A 21514-nucleotide genomic window follows, 5' to 3' on the forward strand; every position below is an offset into this window, starting at 1 on the left:
GGCCTTCGGGAGGTGATAAGATTTAGATGAGATCGTGAGGGCGGGACCCTGTGATGGCATTAGTGCCCTTCTAAAAAGAAGAGATACAAGATCTCTCTGCACACATTCACCAAGGAAAGACTGTGTAACCAGGAAGAGGGCCCTTACCAAGAACCCAACTGTGCGGGCACCCCAATCTCAGACTCTCAGCCTCCAGAACAGCAGGAAAAAGTGTTTCTTGTTTAAGCTGCCCAGTCTACGGTCATTTATATAGCAGGCTGAGCTAAGACAGAGGTCACTGGCATTGTCAGGGGGATTAACATGAGAGCTAACAATTACACTCCACAGTGAGTATGTATGCTTTACAACGCAAATAAACTAAAATTGTACCTGCATGTAATAGACCAATGCTTCCCAATCCTCTTCGCATCCTGGCACATACAGAAGTATTATATTTTTATGGTGCTCTGGAGTAATATGGTTGTGTGGGCTGTCAGGAAGGTGAGAGAATCGGCACCTTACCCTAACCAAGAGTCTGTGCACAGCACACCACTGGGAAGGAGCACAGCGTGGGAGACGCTCTGCACAGCCTTTGATCATAAAGTATCCTAAACCCATTAGCTTTTCAAAGTAAAATAAAAATCTGGTCCTCAAAAGTAAGACACGGAAGCCACAAAGAGAAGGCTCTTTATACTCTCCTGAACATTTAAAGGCAACTGAAATCTATGAAACCATAACCAATCCTAAATATGACCTTTGACACAGCCACCTTACCCGGAAGCACAGGTTTCCACCAGCTGGTTATCCATTCTATTATCCTGGGTGTCCAAAGGCTGGCCAGTAAAGATCGAATACTCTGCTCCTGGTATCAGCCACTTGCGCCTGCTGACGTCGGAGGTGGCCAGTGTGCTAGGACAGGGAGAGACGATCTGAGGCGTGACAGGTTCGTGTTTCAGTTCAGACTGAACACATACAGAAAACGACCTACGTACACATTTGTACAGTAATTCTAAAACTGCATGAAACAACCTTATTTTAGATACACGAATTGTATTTTATGGTTTTCAGATCCAACCGAACTGTTATTTTAGGTTTCTGTTACTTTGAAATATTTCTGCATCTTAAGTCAAGGTATCCACCTGTCTACACAGCTCCAAACACCCCCAACTACCTTCCTACCACACTTCCTATGCTTCACAGCCAACCCTTCGCTCAGGCCAAGGAGGTGCAGTGAGAGTGCCCTTCTTGCTCCTCCCAGACCAGCACTGCCCAGGAGAATTTTCTGTGAAAACAGAAACATCCTCTATCTGCACAGCCCAGTACAGTAGCCACTAGTCACACGCTGCTACTGAATACTTGAATCACGGCTAGTGAGATGAAGAATCAATTTTTAAATGTTATTTAATTTTAATTACATGTAACAGCCGCACACGGTGACTGGCACTACAGTACTGAGGAGTGCGGCTGTAGGCTAGTCCTTCCCCCATCGTATGGGAACCCTGCCCAACTGAGGCTCACACATCACGCATTAACTGGCCCTTCGCTAGACTTTAGAACTGCTCTCCCCTTCCCCACACCTGCTCCTGTCCTCCTACTTCAGTGTCCACAGGGAGGAGCTGTCCTGGACCTCTCTCCAAGGACCGGACTCGAGTCCTGCTCACTCGCTGCGACCCCTCATTGGAGAATACTCACTGGACTCACCGGGCTTCATCATCACCAGAGAACACAGCCCCTTAAGACATCACAACTCCAAAGATTCTTCTGGCTAAGGTAAGTATCACCAAGGCACTGGGACTCCACTGTGATCCCTGCCTCACTATTTCCTACTTCTCAACCCCTCCCCTAGCTTTACCAGTTCCCCTCTACCTACTCCGGGGTGCACAGTTACTCACCGCCTTGACCCCCTTTTCGCACTCACCTTCCATCATCCCCGACTAGCAGCAGAGACTAAGCCTGGAGGAACACGGTGGTCTCACTCCTGAGTGTCTACAGTCCTAACATTTGGGCTTTGCTGGAAGCAAGCCACCCAACCATGCAGCCTGGGCGAGCATCACAGACTCACTATCACCAGCTCAGTGGACACCCAACACTGGCTGACAACATGCCTTTCTGTAATCGACGAGCTCCAATTCTCCGACGGGACTCACTTACACCTTCTCCACTCACCTCAAACCTCTCACCAGCCCTGCCCGTCAGCTGATAACCTCGAATCACACTTGGGAGGGAAAAAAGAAACCAGGAGACAAGAGGTGTCTTCCTCTCTATGCTCCCTTCCACAGCCAAACTTCTTTTTTTTTTTTTTTTTAAGATTTTATTTAATTATTCAACAGAGATAGAGACAGCCAGCGAGAGAGGGAACACAAGCAGGGGGAGTGGGAGAGGAAGAAGCAGGCTCCCAGCGGAAGAGCCTGATGTGGGGCTCGATCCCATAACGCTGGGATCACGCCCTGAGTCGAAGGCAGACGCTTAACCACTGTGCCACCCAGGCACCCCCACAGCCAAACTTCTTACGACATCCCTCCTCATTTTCATTTCAACTCCCAGTCACTCCCTTCCTTTTTCCCCTCAATTTTTAAATTAAGAAACATTCCAAACATTCTTAGAAAATTACAAAGACTACTGCAAGCACTCAACTGTACTTAGTTGTTTTTTTAAATTTTTATTTTATTTTATTTATTTGAAAGAAAGAGCACAAGTGGGGAGGTTCAGGGGGAGAGGGAGAAGCAGACTCCCCACTAAGCAGGGAGCCTGATGTGGCGCTCGATCCCGGGACCCCAGGATCATAACCTGAGCCGAAGGCAGACGCTTAACTGACTGAGCCACCCAGGCGTCCCACCTGTACTTGGTTTTAACAAATGCTAACATCTTACCGTATTTGTCTTCAACGGTAAGACAGAAGATTCTGCACATATGGTCGCTCGTATTTCTTAAATTATGTCCACATAATGCACACGGCCTTTTAATGCTGCTGTTTCTATTCAGCATGTTTCCGGTTTTTCCATGTTAACACAGGTGCATATTTTAATCATTTACCCGCAGTGCAAACACGCCACGCCTTGCGGATCCTTTCTCCCGCCGGCGGCTGTTTCAGTTGCTAATGCATCGCCTTTCAACAATGCTACCATGCACATGTGTAGGAATTCCTCTGAGGTAAGTATCCAAAACCAGAACTGTGGGATTTGAGGTGCACACACCTTCATTGCCAAATCATGCTCCAGACGAGCTTATCGATTTTCAGTCCGACCAGTAGTTTGAGAGTTCCTATTGCTTCACATCTTTGCCAAATTTCACAATGATTAGAGCTGGAGTCTGGCCTGGCCTGGCTCATGGTATGAGTGGTATCTAATGCTTGTTTTAATTTGCATTTTTCTGATTACTAGTAAAGTGAACACCTTTTCGATTTCATCAGCCATTTAGAGGTTTCTTTTTCTGTGAATCATTTGTTCATATTCTTTTATCATTTTTCTATTGAAAATTTTTCTTATTGATTTATTTCTTTTTTTTAAAGATTTTATTTATTATTTGACAGAGAGAGAGAGACAGCCAGCGAGAGAGGGAACACAAGCAGGGGGAGTGGGAGAGGAAGAAGCAGGCCTCCAGCGGAGGAGCCTGATGTGGGGCTCGACCCCAGGACCCCGGGACCATGCCCTGAGCCAAAGGCAGACGCCTAACAACTGAGCCACCCGGGCGCCCCCGAAAATTTTTCTTATTGATTTATAGTTCTTTATATCCTGGATACTAATCCCTTATTGGTTCCTGTTCACTTAAAATATAAAATATTTCAAGCACGCCCAGACATACAGATTATACTCACGCACCGACCGTGTGCTTATGAACCTTGTTTGCTCTATTTCCGTGAAACAGTACAACACTACAGATGCAACCCAGTGCCCGGTGTAACTGCACAGCATCACTCCTCCTATATCATAACCCTCGTGTAAGTGCTCAGCTACCACGTCCACTCAATTTGTACTCAGCATTCCATACATGTCATGATACTTTTACTACTTCTGAATGAACCTGTAAGATACGTTCTAAATGCTTAAGTCAATATAAACAGTGTCCTACTTCTTCTGCAACTGTTTTTTTTATTGTTTCAAATTATGTTAAGATTAAACCATGTTAGGGGCGTCTGGGCGGCACAGTCAGTTAAGCGTCCAACTCTTGGCTTCAGCTCAGGTTGTGATCTCATGGTTGTGAGATCAAGCCCGGCACTGGGCTCCGCGCTCAGCACAACGCTCAGCACAACGGGCTCTGCGCTCTGCGTGAAGTCGGCTTGAGATTCTCTCTCCCTCTCCCTCTCCCACTTGTGCTCTCTCTCTCCCAAATAAGTAAATAAATCTTTAAAAAAAAAAAAGATTAAACTACATTAATGATCAACTTAAGTGGTTGGCAAATTTTTCCTATAGTCAGATAATAAATAGGTTTTTTGTTTTATTTTAATAAATAGGTTTTATGGGCCAGATGTTCTCTGTTGCAAAGTACTCAAATTTGCCACTGTAACGCAAAGCAGCTGGACAATAAGTAAATGAATAAACTTTATTTACGGACACTGAAATTTGAATTTCATATAATTTTCACACGTATGAAATACTATTCTTTGATTTCTTTCCAAACATTTAACAACATAAAAACCACTCTTTGCTCACAGGCCCTACAAACATGGGAGGCTGGCTGGACTTGGGCTGGGGCTGTGCTTGCCAATCCCTGATCTAATGTGTGCACCATCACACTATGTGGCACCAAGCATAAATATATCACAGTGTATTAACGTTCCAGCTGTTAGACATATGGGCTGCTTTCACTCATTCTACACAACATTCCCAACAGATGTTCACATCCGTCCCTCCACACAAACCACTCTCCAGGCCATCAAGGCCTGGCCAGCACACCTAGGGGTCACCAGTCCCCTCCCTTTCTCTCTCAGCATCATTCACAACACTGGCCACTTTAGGGTTCCTCCGAGTGCCCTGGCAGCTCCTTCTCAGGTTCTTGTGCCAACTCCTTCTGCCCCCAACATCAAGACATCGGGGCTCTTCAGAACTTCATCCTACATCAACCTCCCACCATACACCCATCATCTATCCCAGAGTCAAGCGCTACAGAATGACAATTCTAAAATTTGTAACTCCAGCCTAAGACCTTATTTCTGAGCTCCATATGTAAATTTACAACCATCTGCTTGATTCCCACTTGGAATTTGTATGAATTTCAAACTAAAATATTCGAAATGGAAATTCTGATCCTTACCCCATGGTCTGCTCTTCCCCTTTCTTCCCTAGTTCAATATATGGCACCCTGACTTGCTCAAGACAGAAACCAAGGTGTTATCAGACACCTCCCTTTCTTATCTTCTCATCTCATTCTTAACCATGTTCTGTGGATTCTACCTCTGGAATCTCTCTCAGACCCTTCTCTTCTGTCCATTTCTACGGCCACCACCCAGTGAACACCATCTCTCCTAACACTATAATCGCCTAATTAGTGTGTCTGCTTCTACTTTTCCTCTCCATCTTCTCCTCATGGCAGGTGCATTAAAAAAATAGAAATCAGGGGTGCCTGGATAGCTCAGTCGGTTAAGCATCCGACTCCTGATTCCAGCTCAGATCATGATATCAGGGTCATGAGACTGAGCCCCACATTGGACTCTTCACTGAGCATGGAGCCTCCTTAACATTCTCTCTCTCTCCCTCTGCCCCTCCCACCCCATTTGGGTGCACACACGCATGTGTGCTCTCTCTCTCCCAGAAAGAGAAAGAAAGAAAGAAAGAAAGAAAGAAAGAAAGAAAGAAAGAAAGAAAGAAAGAAAGAAAGAAAGAAAGAAAGAAAGAAAGAATCAGATGACCTAATTTTACCACATAAAACCATTCAAAGGCTCCCCAACAGACTTAGAGTAAAATCCAAACTCCTGACCATGGCTTAGAAAGCCATGTATGACAGTCTATGATTTCATCTGGAGCTACTTTACCCCTTGCAGGCGATCCTCAGGCCACACAAGCTTCCTCCAGGTTCTTTAAACATGTTAAGCTCTTTCCTACCTCAGGACATAGTAAAGCTCATTTCTCTGCCTGGAACATGCCCCTCCCTCATGCCTCCCACACCAACAACTCAGCACAGGGCTTACCTCCCTGCTTATAAGTCACCTCCACAGAAAGGCCTTCCTTGACCCCAATCTCACCCCACTCTTGTTCTCTCTCAAACGTTCGATTTCAGTAACCTACAAAATTTTTTCTTTAAATAATTCACTATGTTCTAACTTAAGATCAATGAACAAAGATCCAGAGAAAGTTTCTCATTTGACAATGACTTAGAAAGGTTAAAATTTACAATTTAACCATCTTTCTCATACACATCAATATTATAACCTTATGATTTTCTCATTTAGTATTCTTTAAAAATCATAATAAAAACCAATCTAGGGGCGCCTGGGTGGTGCAGTCGTTAAGCGTCTGCCTTCGGCTCAGGGCGTGATCCCGGTATTCTGGGATCGAGCCCCACATCAGGCTCCTCCGCTAGGAGCCTGCTTCTTCCTCTCCCACTCCCCCTGCTTGTGTTCCCTCTCTCGCTGGCTGTCTCTCTCTGTCAAATAAATAAATAAAATCTTAAAAAAAAAAATCTAATATGAAAAAAATTACTCTATACATGTATTATCAAGATAATGCTCTGAGATTATAGCAAAGCTAATTTTGAATAACTAAAAGAACTAAAAAGAAAAATCCATGCAAAAATGAAGATCTATCTTTATAGGTCTGCCCATTAACATAGGAATAAAATTTCTGGAATTTTAGGGCTAAAAGACCTTTTGAGATGTTCTAGCCCAATGTCCTTGTTTTTAGAGATAATAAAATTGAGCTCCAAAAAAAACGTTAAGTGATTTGCCTAAGGTCACCCAGCTGGGCAGAGTCAACAAACAAACTATTCCAGGTCTCTTTACACCCAATCTGATTCTATTTCCACCTTTTGGCAAATGCCTCCGCATGAGAGGTTTTATGCTATCTAATAATTAGATGGTTTTACTTTTTTGTTTTTTAAGTAAGCTCTGCACCCAACATGAGGCTCCAACTCACCACCCTGGGATCAAGAGTCGCACGCTCTACTGACTGAGCCAGCCAGGCGCCCCATAATTAGATGTTTTTACACATCTAAGTTCTATAATGACATTTAACTCTGACTTCGTTATGACTTAGACAGATGAGCTTCTCAGTTCAAAGGGTGCACCTATTTTTAGCTTTAGAGAGATTAAACAAAATAACTTACTTGGCACGTGAGGATCTCATGGGAGTTTTAGAATTATGGCGAAGACTTAACATATTTTCATGCTCTACTTGCTTGACCTGAGCTTCAAGTTTTGAAATTGTTCTAATTCAAAAGTAATAAGATAAATTAAGTACACGATTTAATATACAGCTCAACTACAAATTACTTATTTAACAGATGCTTCTAGAAAAGGAGTGACAAAGGAACTGCTAGTCTGTAAGCCTGTTTTCATAATAAAATGCCACCAGTAAGCTTAAAAAAGCTGAACAAAATTGGAACATAAACTGAAAGGCAAATACATTAAACTCTACAAAGAAACATTCCATACACTACAACTGAAGGAAAAGGAAACAACAAATGGACTTTATACAGACAAGTCAAAAAAAATTATAAATTTGACTACAGATCGTAACACATGGTATAAAGTAAAAAAATAAATTCAACTATTCAAATAAATTGCAGTTCTAACATGTTTAATTCTAAGCATATATATTCACACATATAAAATATAGACAGGTTATGTTTTCACAAAAAAGGAAGCAGGTTTAATATCTAATAAAAGAGCTAGTAAGAACTTCCTAATTTTTAAAAGACACAGAGGTTAAACTATCCTGAAAACTCTATCTATAGGAAACTCAGCTCATCTGTGCCATGTTCAGAATAAAAGCCTATTTTCAAGTTTACCAACAGAAAATAGGAGTCTGGCCAATTAATTGTTTTGAGGTTATCTTGGCATTCTGTCTGTTCTTTTAAACTTTGCATATGCCTTCGTCTCATCTTTTAAGCTCAAATTCTTGCCTACCCTGATGCAAGAAGGTTTGAGAAAGAACAGCCCTGACGGGCTGATGCTTTATGCCAATCTGATAAGGAAACTATCAGAACTGAACGCATCACAGAAAAGACCTGAGCAGATGAGAAGGCCAGACAGCGCTCACGCTGCCCCCGATGTAAAGTCCTGAGGAATGTAGTAAAATCTCCAAATAAGGGACACTTCCCCAAATACAAATACAAAAACATGCTCCAAAGCCAATTAGAAATATCATTTGCATAGGGACCATTTATGACTCTGTTTCTATCTAATTAAGCAAATCAGATCATGAATATACTCCCCAAACCAGGTTTTTAAGAAAGCAGATGGTCATAAAGTTGGGGTGAACGCTGTTCTCTTTTGGAAGCACAAATATAATTTGGTGACCTAGACTGCCTGTTAAAATGCTTTCTCTTTTTTTTTTTTTTTTTTGATAGATTTTCAATGGCTTAGTATCATTTAGATTTTGCTATGCTGACAAAACACATAATGTTTCAGGAAATGCACACTTCTCAAGCACAACCACCAATATACTCTAATCGTTTAAAGATCTTCTTTGGCTAAAATCAAAAGTATTTCCAGGTCAGGGGAAGATTAGGATAAAACCTGATCTCAAAGTACCTAAAAAATCCTCAAGAAAAACTTTTTTTTCATTGCTTTCAGTATACACACTTAAATGCTTACATATTTAAATGCTAAAAGAACAAAAGAGGCATACTTGTCTTATTAGTAAGATAATTTACATTTTACCTTTTCAAATCAGAAATCTGAGTATGTGCATCAAGCAATTTGTTCTCAGTTGTATTCAATGTATCCTATGAAGATAAAGGAAAAATTCAATAACTGAAATATTCAGGATATATTCCTTTTATTTTAAAATACATAATATGAAACAATCTAAGGCTGTACCAGAGAACTACAAAAAAAATTATGCAGATACTCAGCAAATACAGCATCAATCATGAGCCAGTATACGTAATTCAAGGGAAAAACAGAGAGCAAAACACTGGCTTATACAACTAGCTATACGTATAGCCCCTGTAGTAATAGGTACAGCCTATTACGCTGTGCTTGATTACAAGCAATCCAGTGTTAAAATGGACATGTTTTAGCCACAACTTGCCTAAAAACATTAGTAAATGGCAAAACAGATACCTGTGGTGGTGAGATTTCAGATGTCCTGACTGGCTCCTGGGCCCCCAGGACGCCTGCCTGCCTTCCGCTAACCTTGAATAACCACAGCCCTGTATTCTATGCAACAGAAATACTCTGGACCCCACTGACAGCATCACTGCGGGGTTTCACTGAATTCAAATATGTAGTTCCCAAACAAAGTTTTCATTAAGAAATCAAACATAATCAATAAAATCAAACAACCCCACAAAAAGTGAATGCTTTAAAAAACTTCATATTTAAATATTATTAGTTATTTACATCTATACCACACCTTACACTCTTCTAAAAATTTCACCTCAACTCATCTCAAATGCAATAGCCATTCTCAATATTTGTTAACACATCCGAAAATTTATGACTTAAGTGGGAAAATATTTGAAAATAAGGATATTGACAGAGAAAATGAAGTGAGTGGTCTAACTCAAGCAGCTAGATGGGGATGGAGGATGGGGAGAATAGAGGGGGATAAAGGGTCAGCCTTCTTCATTTCCAACCCAGTGCTTCTGCCCCTCCATGAAGCTCAGAACATGAATCAACAACCATTACCTTTACTCTTTCGTGTTCTTTTCCAAGGGACTCATACTCTCCTAAGAGCTACAAGGAAAAACAAAGAAATGTACCACAAAATTAAACATTATAATATCAACCCAGAGATCGTCTATAAAATAGCTGCCCATACTCTTCAGAAATGCTAAGGTCTTGAAATAGAAAGGTTAACACTGTTCCAGACTGAAGGCAACTAAAGAGAAAAGAGGAGTGAATATAAGGCATGATTCTGGGTTGGATCCTGAACTGGGAAAAGTGCCATAAAATGATAATTTCATGTGAATTGCACATTTGATTTCTTTACTTTGATTTGTTGTGTGACTATGTACGGAAGGCCCTTATTCTTAGGAAATACATACCAAAAGGTAGGGGTAAAGGGGCATAATGTCTACAACTTACTCTAAAATGGTTCAAGAAAAAAAAATGCATGTGTGAACATATATATGTGTATATATATACATACACACACACATACACACAGGAGGTGATAAAGCAAATATGGCAAAATGTTAACAACTGTGATCCTAGGTAAAAGGAATAGGACCATTCTTACAAGTTTTCTGTAAGTTCGAATTTGTTTCAAATAAAGACAAAAATTATATCAGTCAAGACCCTTTAAGTAAGCAGTATTTTAAAAGATTAAAATTTGCATTCTTTTTTGAATTGTACATTTCTTTTTGATAAATTCCACAGAGTAAAGGCACAATCCCAAGTCTAATAGAATTAGGTAATTAAAAAAAATACATATATGTGAGACTTATTAGAGAAGATAGATTCAAATAATTTTCTTTTTATCCCAAGATCCCACTAAAGTAACCATGAGGCAGTTACAGAGAAATCAAGAGCTGAGCGCCACAAAGGAGCAATCTCAGTGAGGCTGTAACAAGGCGGAGGAGGCTAGAAGCGTCAGCGCCTGCATAGGGGATGCTAACGGTAAGGAGGCTGCTATCTTCATAACCCTGAGAGGCTCAGGACCTGAATCTCAGCTTCGGCAGTAGACAGGGTGAAAGCACAGGCTGACCAAAGGGAGCTGGTTAAAAGTCCTTAAGTTGAGTGGTTAGAGCGTCTGATAGCAGTGGACTGCCCAGCCAGGTGACAGGACACAGGAAATGTGAATGACAGGCGAATGCCACTCTGGAAACCCAAGTCTAACAGGTGGAGGAAGCAAAGAAATAAGGAGATTTTTGACTAAGGAAAAGTTAAAAAAACAAAAACAAAAACCTTGGCTCCCCAACCCTCACTGCCACCAGAGCCTGACTAAAAGGTCCCAGACAAGAGACTGGGAGACTCTTCCTTGGGAAAACCAAACAATGCCAGAAAAAAGACCTCCACATAATCACATCTGGAGGTTCCCTAACCAAACGGCTGGTTAAAATAAAACAAAATACAAAACTTGTACCCCGTAAAAGGCAACACCAGGTGAAATGCAAGCCACAAGCCAAGAGAAGAGACCTGCAATACATATTAATTAACCACTTCACATCCATCAGACTGGAAGAGGTCTGACGATAGCAAGCACTGGAAATAATCTAGAAAATAAGAATTCTCATACATTACTAGTGGGAAAATGAACTAGTACAACCATTTCAGAGAGCAATTTAGCACTACCTAATGAAGATGACAGTGTTCATATTCTAAGTCCCAGCCACTACACACAGAGGTACGCAGGCTCATGGGACAGACTGCATATCCCCAAAATGGCAGCAGCAATTTCTGCTCACACAAGGTCTTCCAGAACCTGGCCACACTCCATCTAGAGGTGGTATCTATTTCTTCTTCCCTTGAACATGGGCAGGCCTTTGAGATTATTTAACAAATGGAATGAGACAGAAATGATGCCGAAGGATTTCCAGGGCTGGGTCATAAAAGGCTAATGGCTGTCAGGACACTCTTTCAGGACGCTGGTCTGTGGCACTCAGTCGTCATGCTTCAAAGAAGCCAAACTAGCCCAGATGGAGAAGGAAAGCAGCCTTAGTCGACAGCCATCATCAACAACCAGCCCCCAGCCTTTGATTCCAGCTGAGGTCCTAGAGGTTGCAGAGCAGAGACAAGCTGTCCCTGCTGTGCCCAGTCCAAGTTCCCAGACTACTGACTCCATGAGCAGAGCATGTACAGTTTGGGGGTCACCTGTGCTGTGACTCTGGTAACTGCAATAATACCCAAGAGGTACTTGCACAGGTCTGTACAAGGAGCCTGTTCAGGAATGTTCATGGCCCTGCTGCTCTGGAGAGCAATAAAAAGAAACTAGCAAGAGGAAAACATAATTGTGGAAGATTCAGTGTGAGTGGAATACACAGGATGAGAACAAATGAACAAGTGCTAATGCATCGGCCTGAATAAATCTTACCAATGAAAAAAGCTGCAGAATAGTAAACAGAGTGTGACAGCATTTATAAAAAGCTCGACAGTATGCCAACCAACACTGATAAAGCGTATATGCACATGTAAGACACAGACATGGGAAGACATTCACACTGTTCCCATCAGTCACTCCCAGGAAGGCAGGGGTGATCAGAAATGGGTGCGGGGTCGGGGAGGGGAATGCGACTGTATCTGTAGTATTTTATTTTATTTTTTTTTTTTTAAAGATTTTATTTATTTATTTGACAGAGATAGAGACAGCCAGCGAGAGAGGAAACACAAGCAGGGGGAGTGGGAGAGGAAGAAGCAGGCTCATAGCAGAAGAGCCTGATGTGGGGCTCGATCCCATAACACCAGGATCACGCCCTGAGCCAAAGGCAGACGCTTAACCGCTGTGCCACCCAGGCGCCCCTGTATCTGTAGTATTTTAAATCTGAAGATGAGTGGTGGGTCCACATGTAATATTCTTTTCATATACCTGAAAAACTTCAAATATGTTTAAATAAAAATGAATAAAAGCAGCATGTATCAATATGGTAAATCTCAGAAACAGTGCTACAAAAAAGCAGGTTGCAGGAAAGTATATGTGGCACAATACAATTCATATATAGTTTAAGGACACATCAAACATTACTATATATTGTTTATAATCCATGCATATGGACCAAAAGCAGAAATGCATGGGGAAAACCAACAGCATATTCAGCACAGCAGGTAGGAGAGAAAGGAACAGAAGAGAGTATTTCAATTGTATTTACAGACAGCTGGTATGTGGATGTTCTATATATTACTTTGTATACTCTTCTCTATGCTTAAAATATTTGACATGATAAATACAAAGGAAGACAGTGTTACCACTGGCAATATTAATATAATTTCAGCTCAAAACAACATTCCAACGATTCCGTGCTGTTTCCTGTTACTCCAACATAACTGCACTGAGTTTATGAATAATTAAAAAAGATGGCATCCCAGTAGCAATGAACATACCTAGTGCTAGATCTTCCTTTCTAAATATCATTTTCCACCTAAAGGAACCAGGCCTCCATGGGAAAATGACTGATTTATGGTTGGGACTGGGAAAGTACAAGATGAGCCTGGAATATCTCGCCGGATAATGCTCAGAGAATGACACGAACATGTCCAAAGGACATAGGAGTCAGCCAGCCTGACACTTACCCTACCGGCCAAAACTAGGACAATGCAAGTAACAAAATAATAACTATAACAACAACATCAACAAAAAGAACTGTAACTCACTGAACAAAATAAGAATTCGTGAGTCCACACTAATATAAATAAATAACAGAGTGGAGAGCTCCTCCTTTCAGTGAAATATAGGAGTAATAGAAGAACCACCATTTGGCAACCACAACAGTAATTACTTGTTTCAGAAAAGACTCCTCAGTGGACGCTAAAGCTAGTGGGTAAAAGTTTGATGAGAAAAAGGTGATTTACAAAGACTTAAAATATCCCCTAATAGGACCCTCCTACAGTGTTGGTGGGAATGCAAGCTGGTGAAGCCACTCTGGAAAACAGTACATAGGTTCCCCAAAAAGTTGAAAATAGAGCTACCCTATGACCCAGCAATTTTTACTACTGGGTGTTTACCCAAAAGATACAAATGCAGTGATCCGAGGGGCACCTGCACCCCAATGTTTATAGCAACAATGTCCACAAAAGCCAAACTATGGGACGCCTGGGTGGCTCAGTCGTTAAGCGTCTGCCTTCGGCTCAGGGCGTGATCCCAGAGTTCTGGGATCGAGTCCCACATCAGGCTCCTCAGCTGGGAGCCTGCTTCTTCCTCTCCCACTCCCCCTGCTTGTGTTCCATCTCTCGCTGGCTATCTCTCTCTCTGTCAAATAAATAAATAAAATCCAAAAAAAAAAAAAAAGCCAAACTATGGAAAGAGCCCAGATGTCCATCAACAGATGAAGGGATAAAGACGATGTGGTGTGTATATACACACACACACACACATATATATATATACACATACACACACACAACACACACACACATACACACACAATATTATGAAGCCATCAAAAAAAATGAAATCTTGCCATTTACAACAACATGGATGAAACTAGAGGGTATTATGCTAAGCAAAATAAGTCAATCAGAGAAAGACAATTATCATATGATAATATGGTATCATATGATCTCACTCCTACGTGGAATTTAAGAAACAAAACAGAGAATCATAGGGGAAAAGAGGAAAAAATAAAACAAGATGAAACCAGACACTAAGACAAACCATAAGAGACTCTTAGTCATAGGAAACAAACTGAGGGTTGCTGGAGGGGAAGGGAGGAGGGGATGGCGTAACTCGGTGATGGACATTAAGGAGGACATGTGATATAATGAGCACTGCGTATTATATGAGACTGATGAATCAAGGGCCTATGCCTCTGAAACCAATAATACATTATATGCTAATTAACTAAATTTAAATTAAAAATGTTTAAAAATACATATACATATCCCCAAATACTTATTAATTCCAAATGGGGAGACAGAACTTTACAGTGGGGAAACCTGGCAAACACCACCTGAAACCAAGAGATCAGGATTAATACCACAACATTAACGTGTGCCTTCTGATAGGATGTGCTAAGAAAGGCTCGGCTTCCTTCTGTGGTATTCCTGTGCATTCATTCTAACAACCTGAACCTGACTGTGCAAAACACAGACCCAAACTGAAGAACATTCTACAACAGTGCTGTCCAACACAACTTTCTGCATCACTGGAAGTGTTCTCTATATCTGCACTGTCCAACAGGGCAGCCACAGCCACAGGGAACCACTGACAGAATGATAAAGCACCTATTGTTAAATGTTAAGACTTCAAATCAAGATGTACCTGGGTGGCTCAGTCAGTTAAACACCTGACTTCACCTCAGGTCATGATCTCAGGGTCTTGGGATAGAGACCAGCATCAAGCTCCCCGCTTAGCCGGGAGTCTGCTTGTCCCTCTCCCTCTGCCCCTCCCCCCACTCATGCGCACGTGCGCTCTCTCTCTCAAATAAATAAAATCTTAAAAAAAACAATATTTAGAATCGAGATGAAAGGTATATAGAGGGGTGCCTGGGTGGCTCAGTCGGTTAAGCATCTGCCTTCAGCTCAGGTTATGATCCCATGGTCCTGGGATCGAGCCCTGCATCAGGCTCCCTGCTCAGAGGGTAGTCTGTTTCTCCCTCTCCCTCTGCTGCTCCCCTCAGCTTGTGCTCTCTCTCTTTCTCTCACTCTGCTCTCTCAAGTAAATAAATAAAATCTTTATAAAAAAAAAAAGGTATATGAAAAGTTTTTATACAATTCTTGCAACTTTCTGTAATTCTGGTATTATATCAAAGTAAACATACAAGGGGAGCCTGGCTGGTTCAGTCAGTCAAGTGTCTGACTTCAACTCAGATCATGATCTCAGGGTCCTGGGATAGAGCCCCTCATCAGGCTCCTCACTTGGCAAGGAGTCTGCTTAGTCCCCCTGCCCCTCACCCTGCTTGTACTTTCTCTCTCTCAAATAAATAAATAAAATCTTAAAAAAAAAAAAAAAAAGTAAAACATACAAGAAGTCTTAAAAATCAGGATCTCATCATGTATTCACACACAGAAATTATACTGTTAATATACATGAACAAGAACAGTAATAGCCAAAACCTTATGAAGTTCTAATCAAATATGACATACTGAACATTGTATTTATATCCACTCTCTCCTGAAACTTTACTGACAGTAAGGAAATAAAAAAAACAGGGCTTGTTGATATGATGTGCTGAAAATGGTACTTTACCTCTGTGGTTTTCCTCCCAATATCCCGTAACTACAGTCAAAGCATGAGAAAAACATCAGACAAATCCCAAGGACATCCAACAAAATTCCTGATCAGTCCTCCTTAAAACTGTCTAGGTCATCAAAAACAAGGAAAGTCTGAGAAACTGTCACAGCCAGAAGGAGCCTAAGGAGACATGATACCTAAATGTAATACAGGATCCTGGAACAGGAAAAGAACATTAGGTAAAAACAAAGGAAACCTAAATATGTTATGGAATTTACTTAATAATTATGTATCAATATTGGTTCATTAATTGTTGCAAACATACCATACTAATATAAAACATTAACAAGTGAACTGTGCAGGGTGGGAACACTGCACTATGCTCTCAATTTTTCTGTAAATCCAAAACTGCTTTAAAAAATAAAGTGTTGGGGCGCCTGGGTGGCACAGCGGTTAAAGCGTCTGCCTTCGGCTCAGGGCGTGATCCCGGCATTATGGGATCGAGCCCCACATCAGGCTCCTCTGCTGTGAGCCTGCTTCTTCCTCTCCCACTCCCCCTGCTTGTGTTCCCTCTCTCGCTGGCTGTCTCTATCTCTGTCAAATAAATAAATAAAATCTTTAAAAAAAATAAAATAAAAATAAAAAAATAAAAATAAAAAATAAAGTGTTTTTTTAAAAGTGTGCCTACAAACTATAAATGTTTTCAAATATGGAAGGCTTCAGAATTCATCTCCCATGTATTCTTTCTCAGGAGACATACTTTAGCAAAACACAGAATTAAACCAAGAACGAAGACACAGGATGCACACAAAAGATCCATGGGGCTCCTTGGTGGCTCAGTCGGCTGAGCGTCCAACTCTTGATTTCGACTCAGCTCATGATCTCAGGGTCTTGGGATCAAGCGCCTTGTCAGGCTCTGCACTCAGCACACAGTCTGCTTGTCCCTCTCTCTCTTCTTCTCCCCCTGTTCTCTCCCTCTCTAAAATAAACAAATAAAAATCATTAAAAAAAAAAAAAAAAAGAGAGAGAGAGAGAGATCCAATAGAGGAAACAAGCAAAGACCATCCCCAGGATGATGATGAAGTCAAGTCCTAGACATCTGTGTATTGGACCTCAAGAGCAATCAGCTCATAATGAAGCAAAAGTATCTGGAGGTGGGAGTAAGTGCTAAACACAGGATACTAAGCAACTTAAACAAAAAAAGGCAATTACCAATTCCAGGAAAAATACAAGTTATTAGAGAAAGGAAATGTAAATCACTGTATACTGCTGCTTAGCTCTGAACAATATTTACACAGACAATAAGAAATACTGAATACTGATTTAACTGTAAATGATAATCCATCTTATTTCAAATCTAAGACATCACTGACTAGAAATCATACCATTACTTTATTTACTATTACTACTAAAAGAAAAAAGAAATGCTGCCAATTAAAATATAACACCATGGTATAAAGATGTACACCAATTTCTGAATTATTAAGATATAAAAGAACAGCTTCTTAGAATCAATTTAATATACTAATCACACTGAAAGGAGAGAAAGAAGTGTTTGCATTGGGAGCAAATGGTGTAAAAAGAACTAAACTGTGACCTGCCTTGCACAGAAGGAAGTCAATATATAATGTCTGAAATTGATGGAGGAAAAAAAGAAAGCATTGTAAGTTTGTTACATAGAAACATGGAGAAAAATGCTAGAAGAAACTGCTAAAAGAGCTGACAGTAAGGGCTTCTAAGGTAGGGGACACCAAGGTAGGGGAAGGTGGAGAAGACTGCCGTTTTTCATTTGAGATTTGACTATTTAAACCATTTACAGGTATTACCTTCATGAAAATAAATGTAAAAAATCAAAGCAACAACAACAATCAAAGCAACAATAATCTAAAGCTATCAGGAAGAAAATTCAACAGCTGAAATACTTTCAGATTTTTTTTATGTACCATGACAAAGGATACCAAGAAAAACCTGAGAAAAAAAATACACAACCCCAAACCCAATGCAGTCTTAATGTTATACAAATCCAAATTTTAAGTGACATTATAGCAAAGTGAAAATATTCAATCAAACCTATTCTAAATTTGGTTCATTTTACCCATCCAGCAACACAGATGTCAATTTAAGATAGCTCAAAAGTTGACCTGCTAGAGTCAGAAAGGCGTGGGAGTGACACCACAGCTCTGAAAGCTGACTTCCTGCTTCGAGATAAGACCCAACTGACTCAATTAGGAGGGTATATATTTGCAGCTACAGCAAAGTTCCATAAAACAAAAATAAACTTGGAAAAAGTCATAATTGCCTGTAAGAGTATAACATCTAAAATTACTTTTAGCCTACCCCGTCATTAAGTTTCCATTATTTGTCACTTACATCTTGAAACATTTTGTTTTCTTGTTTCAGTCTCGCTTCTTTATCATCTGAGAGTTTGTAAGCATTCTCAAACGCTTCTTCTAAATCCTGCAGTCGAGATTTTAGTCGAATGATGGTATTGTCTTTTTCTTTATTACTTGTTCTCATTTCCTCAATCCGTTCCTGCAAAATTTTGGAAGCATTGCTGGCTGCATTGAAGCGTTCTCTGAAATCACTCTACAAAATAAAAACAAAGATAATAGATTGCTTTTAATAAAAAAAAAAATAGATGTTTCCATAGCAGTTAACAAATTGTGGGCATTAAACTATAAAAGAAAAATAATAAAATAAAACCTACAAATGGGAATCACAAATTTAATATTTTGTGGGGCGCCTGGGTGGCTCAGTCAGTTAAGTGTCTGCCTTCGGCTCAGTCATGATCCCAGGGTCCAGGGGTTAAGTCCCACATTGGGCTCCCTGCTCAGCAGAGAGCCTGCTTCTCCCTCTCCCTCTGCCTGCCACTCCCCCTGCTTGTACTCTCTCTCTCTCCCTCATTCTCTCTGTCAAATAAAATAATTAATTACATCTTTAAAAAAAAAAGTCTTGGGGCGCCTAGGTGGCACAGCTGTTAAGCGTCTGCCTTCGGCTCGGGGCGTGATCCCGGCGTTGTGGGATCGAGCCCCACATCGGGCTCCTCTGCTGTGAGCCTGCTTCTTCCTCTCCCACTCCCCCTGCTTGTGTTCCCTCTCTCGCTGGCTGTCTCTATCTCTGTCAAATAAATAAATAAAATCTTTAAAAAAAAATAAAATAAAATAAAAATTAAAAATTAAAAAAAAAATTTTAAAAAAGCCTTAATATTTTGTTATGTGTTGGGATGAAGACTAAAAAGGATTACTCTGCTAAAATAACAGCTTCAGGGGCTCCTGGCTGGCTCAGGCAATAGGCATATGACTCTTGATCTTGGGGTTGTCAGTTCGAGCCTCACACTGGGTATGTTTACTTAAAAATAAAATCTTTAAAATAAAGAAAAAAAAACAGCTTCATTAGATTATCGTGAAGTACAGACACAAAACCACTGTTTGAGGCATTATAATGCTGGACTCACCTGTAGGTCACTTTAATGAAAAAAATAACATGGCTATCAGGAAAATGATTCTGAAAGCACAGCTGGAATCTGTTGCCCCACATTAATATTTAGAGAATAATAAAGCATTTCTTACCCTATTCTCTCTTACTAGGAAAATAAAAGAGAAAATTCAAAGTACATCTGATATGTTAGTATTCATTCAACAATCATTTCTTAAATATCCACTAGGTGCCAGGCACTGCGGTGCCAGAAATATAAGATTAGCAAGAAAGACAAGTCGCTGACTTCGAGAAGCTTTCAGTTTAGGAGACAAAGACAACTAAAAACACATCAAAGAAAGACAAAGAAACAGTGCACAGAACATAACTGGCATCTTCCATCAAAACATTACTTATAAGGTTACATGCAGAAGAATAAAACTTGGTAATGCATGAAAATTTTTTTTTAAGTTTATGCATTCCAGTTATACATCCAAGAAAATTAAAAACATAAGTCCACATAAAATCTTGTATACAAATATTCGTAGCACTATCATTCATAATGTCCAAAAAATGAAAACCAAAACATCCATCATCTGATGAATGGATAAATATGGTCTATCCCTACAACGAAATGTTACTTAGCCCTAAAAAATAATGAAATACCAATTCATGCTACAATGTGGATAAACCTTGAAAACTAAGTGCTAAGTGAAAGAAGCCAGACAAGAAAGGTCATATATGTGATTCCATTTACACCAATGTTCAGAATAGGCAAATCCAAAGAACAGAAAGTAGGGTAGTGGTTGCTAGGGGCTGGGGAGAAGGAGTTTGGGAGTTAGGAGGGAAAGGCTGATGGTGAAGGGCTTCAGGGTTTCTTTCTGAATGAGAAAATATTCTAAAACTAACTATGGTGATGGTTGCACAAGTCTGCAAATACACTAAAAACCACAGAATTATACACTTCCAAACAGTGAGTTTTATGATATGTAAATTATATCCCAATAAAAAAAAATAAAAATTTTAAAGTGTAAAAGTTTATATCATAGGAAGCCAGCAGTATTCAAAATATAAACAATAAGACATCCTAACAACAACAAAACCCCACATAGTCAATGTTTTTACAAAACTATTAGTCTCTAAAGTTCAGTTAACAGCAAGGTTTCAGTTTTTAACATTAAGCCACTAAACAACAAAAGAGTACTTACGACTTCTATTTCCAGTAAGTTATTCTTATTTTCAAGTGTTCTCACACGACTGGTAGCTTCATTCAGAGCACTATCTAAATGGCCACATCTAAAAATGATAAATTGAAACGAAAAAATTAGAAGATAAAATCCTTTCCCTTAAAAGTATTCTATAAATCTCATTCTATAATATGTAGCATAAAACAAATTCTCCAATGTTAGTGAACACTCAGGATGCCATTTTAATAAATACATCCAATCCCAATAAGCTTGATGATACTATTTTCCAGAGAAAAGAACAGTATGAAAAGATCCCTAAGAGTTAAGTAAAAAAAGCAAAATATGGAACAGACATTTGTACGCCCATGTTCACAGCAGCAAAACACACACAAGCCAAAAGATGGAAGCAACCCAAGTGTCCAGGAGGATGACTGGATAAAGAAGGTGTGGTCTATCCATCCGATGGAGTAGTGGTCAGCCCTAAAAAGGATGAAAATCTAGGGGCGCCTGGGTGGCTCAGTTGGTTAAGCATCAGACTTTTGATTTCGACTCAGGTCATGACGTCAGGTTGGTGAGATCAAGCCCCCCACTGGGCTCTGTGCTGAGCACAGAGCCTGCTTGAGATTCTCTCTGCCCCTCTCCCTCTTTAAAAAAAAAAAAAAAAAAAAAAAGGATGAAATTCTAACACCTGCTACAACATGGATGAACTTTTCATTACACTAAGTGAAACAGGCCAGACACAAAAGGACAAGTATGATTCCACTTACACAGGTCCCCAAGTTCATATGAGGCATCAAATTCATAGACAGAAAGTAGGATGCTGGGTGCCAGAGGCTGGGGGGGGTGGGCAGGGAATGGAGAGTTGCTTAATGGGGACAGTTTGCAAGATGAAAAGTTCTAGGGGCCCCTGGGTGGCACAGTCAGTTAAGCGTTCGACTCTTCATTTCAGCTCAGGTCATGGTCTCAGGGTTATGGGATCAAGCTCTGCAATGGGCTCCATGTAGAGTC

At 40.4% G+C, this 21514-nt stretch overlaps 1 protein-coding gene across 8 annotated transcripts in view; it reads right to left on the reverse strand.

Annotated features, from left to right (window-relative positions):
* The window catches only part of MPHOSPH9 (M-phase phosphoprotein 9), a 60546-nt gene that overhangs the window by 14115 nt on the left and 24917 nt on the right, over window positions 1-21514 (reverse strand). For all 8 annotated transcript variants that reach the window (XR_015722336.1, XM_087857420.1, XM_045778296.2 and 5 more), the window contains 6 exons: window positions 20528-20615; window positions 18276-18491; window positions 9767-9814; window positions 8795-8859; window positions 7237-7338; window positions 754-888 (listed from right to left, as the gene is read on the reverse strand). Coding sequence is in view for 7 of the 8 variants with exons in the window: in XM_087857420.1 (XP_087713546.1) it covers window positions 754-888; window positions 7237-7338; window positions 8795-8859; window positions 9767-9814; window positions 18276-18491; window positions 20528-20615 (654 nt within the window). In the remaining variant the exon portion in view is untranslated. The remainder of the gene's footprint in view (window positions 1-753; window positions 889-7236; window positions 7339-8794; window positions 8860-9766; window positions 9815-18275; window positions 18492-20527; window positions 20616-21514) is intronic.

Source organism: Ursus americanus, chromosome 30 (genome assembly GCF_024610735.1).
Source record: "Ursus americanus isolate L20-20 chromosome 30, mUrsAme1.1.p, whole genome shotgun sequence".
NCBI lineage: Eukaryota > Metazoa > Chordata > Mammalia > Carnivora > Ursidae > Ursus > Ursus americanus.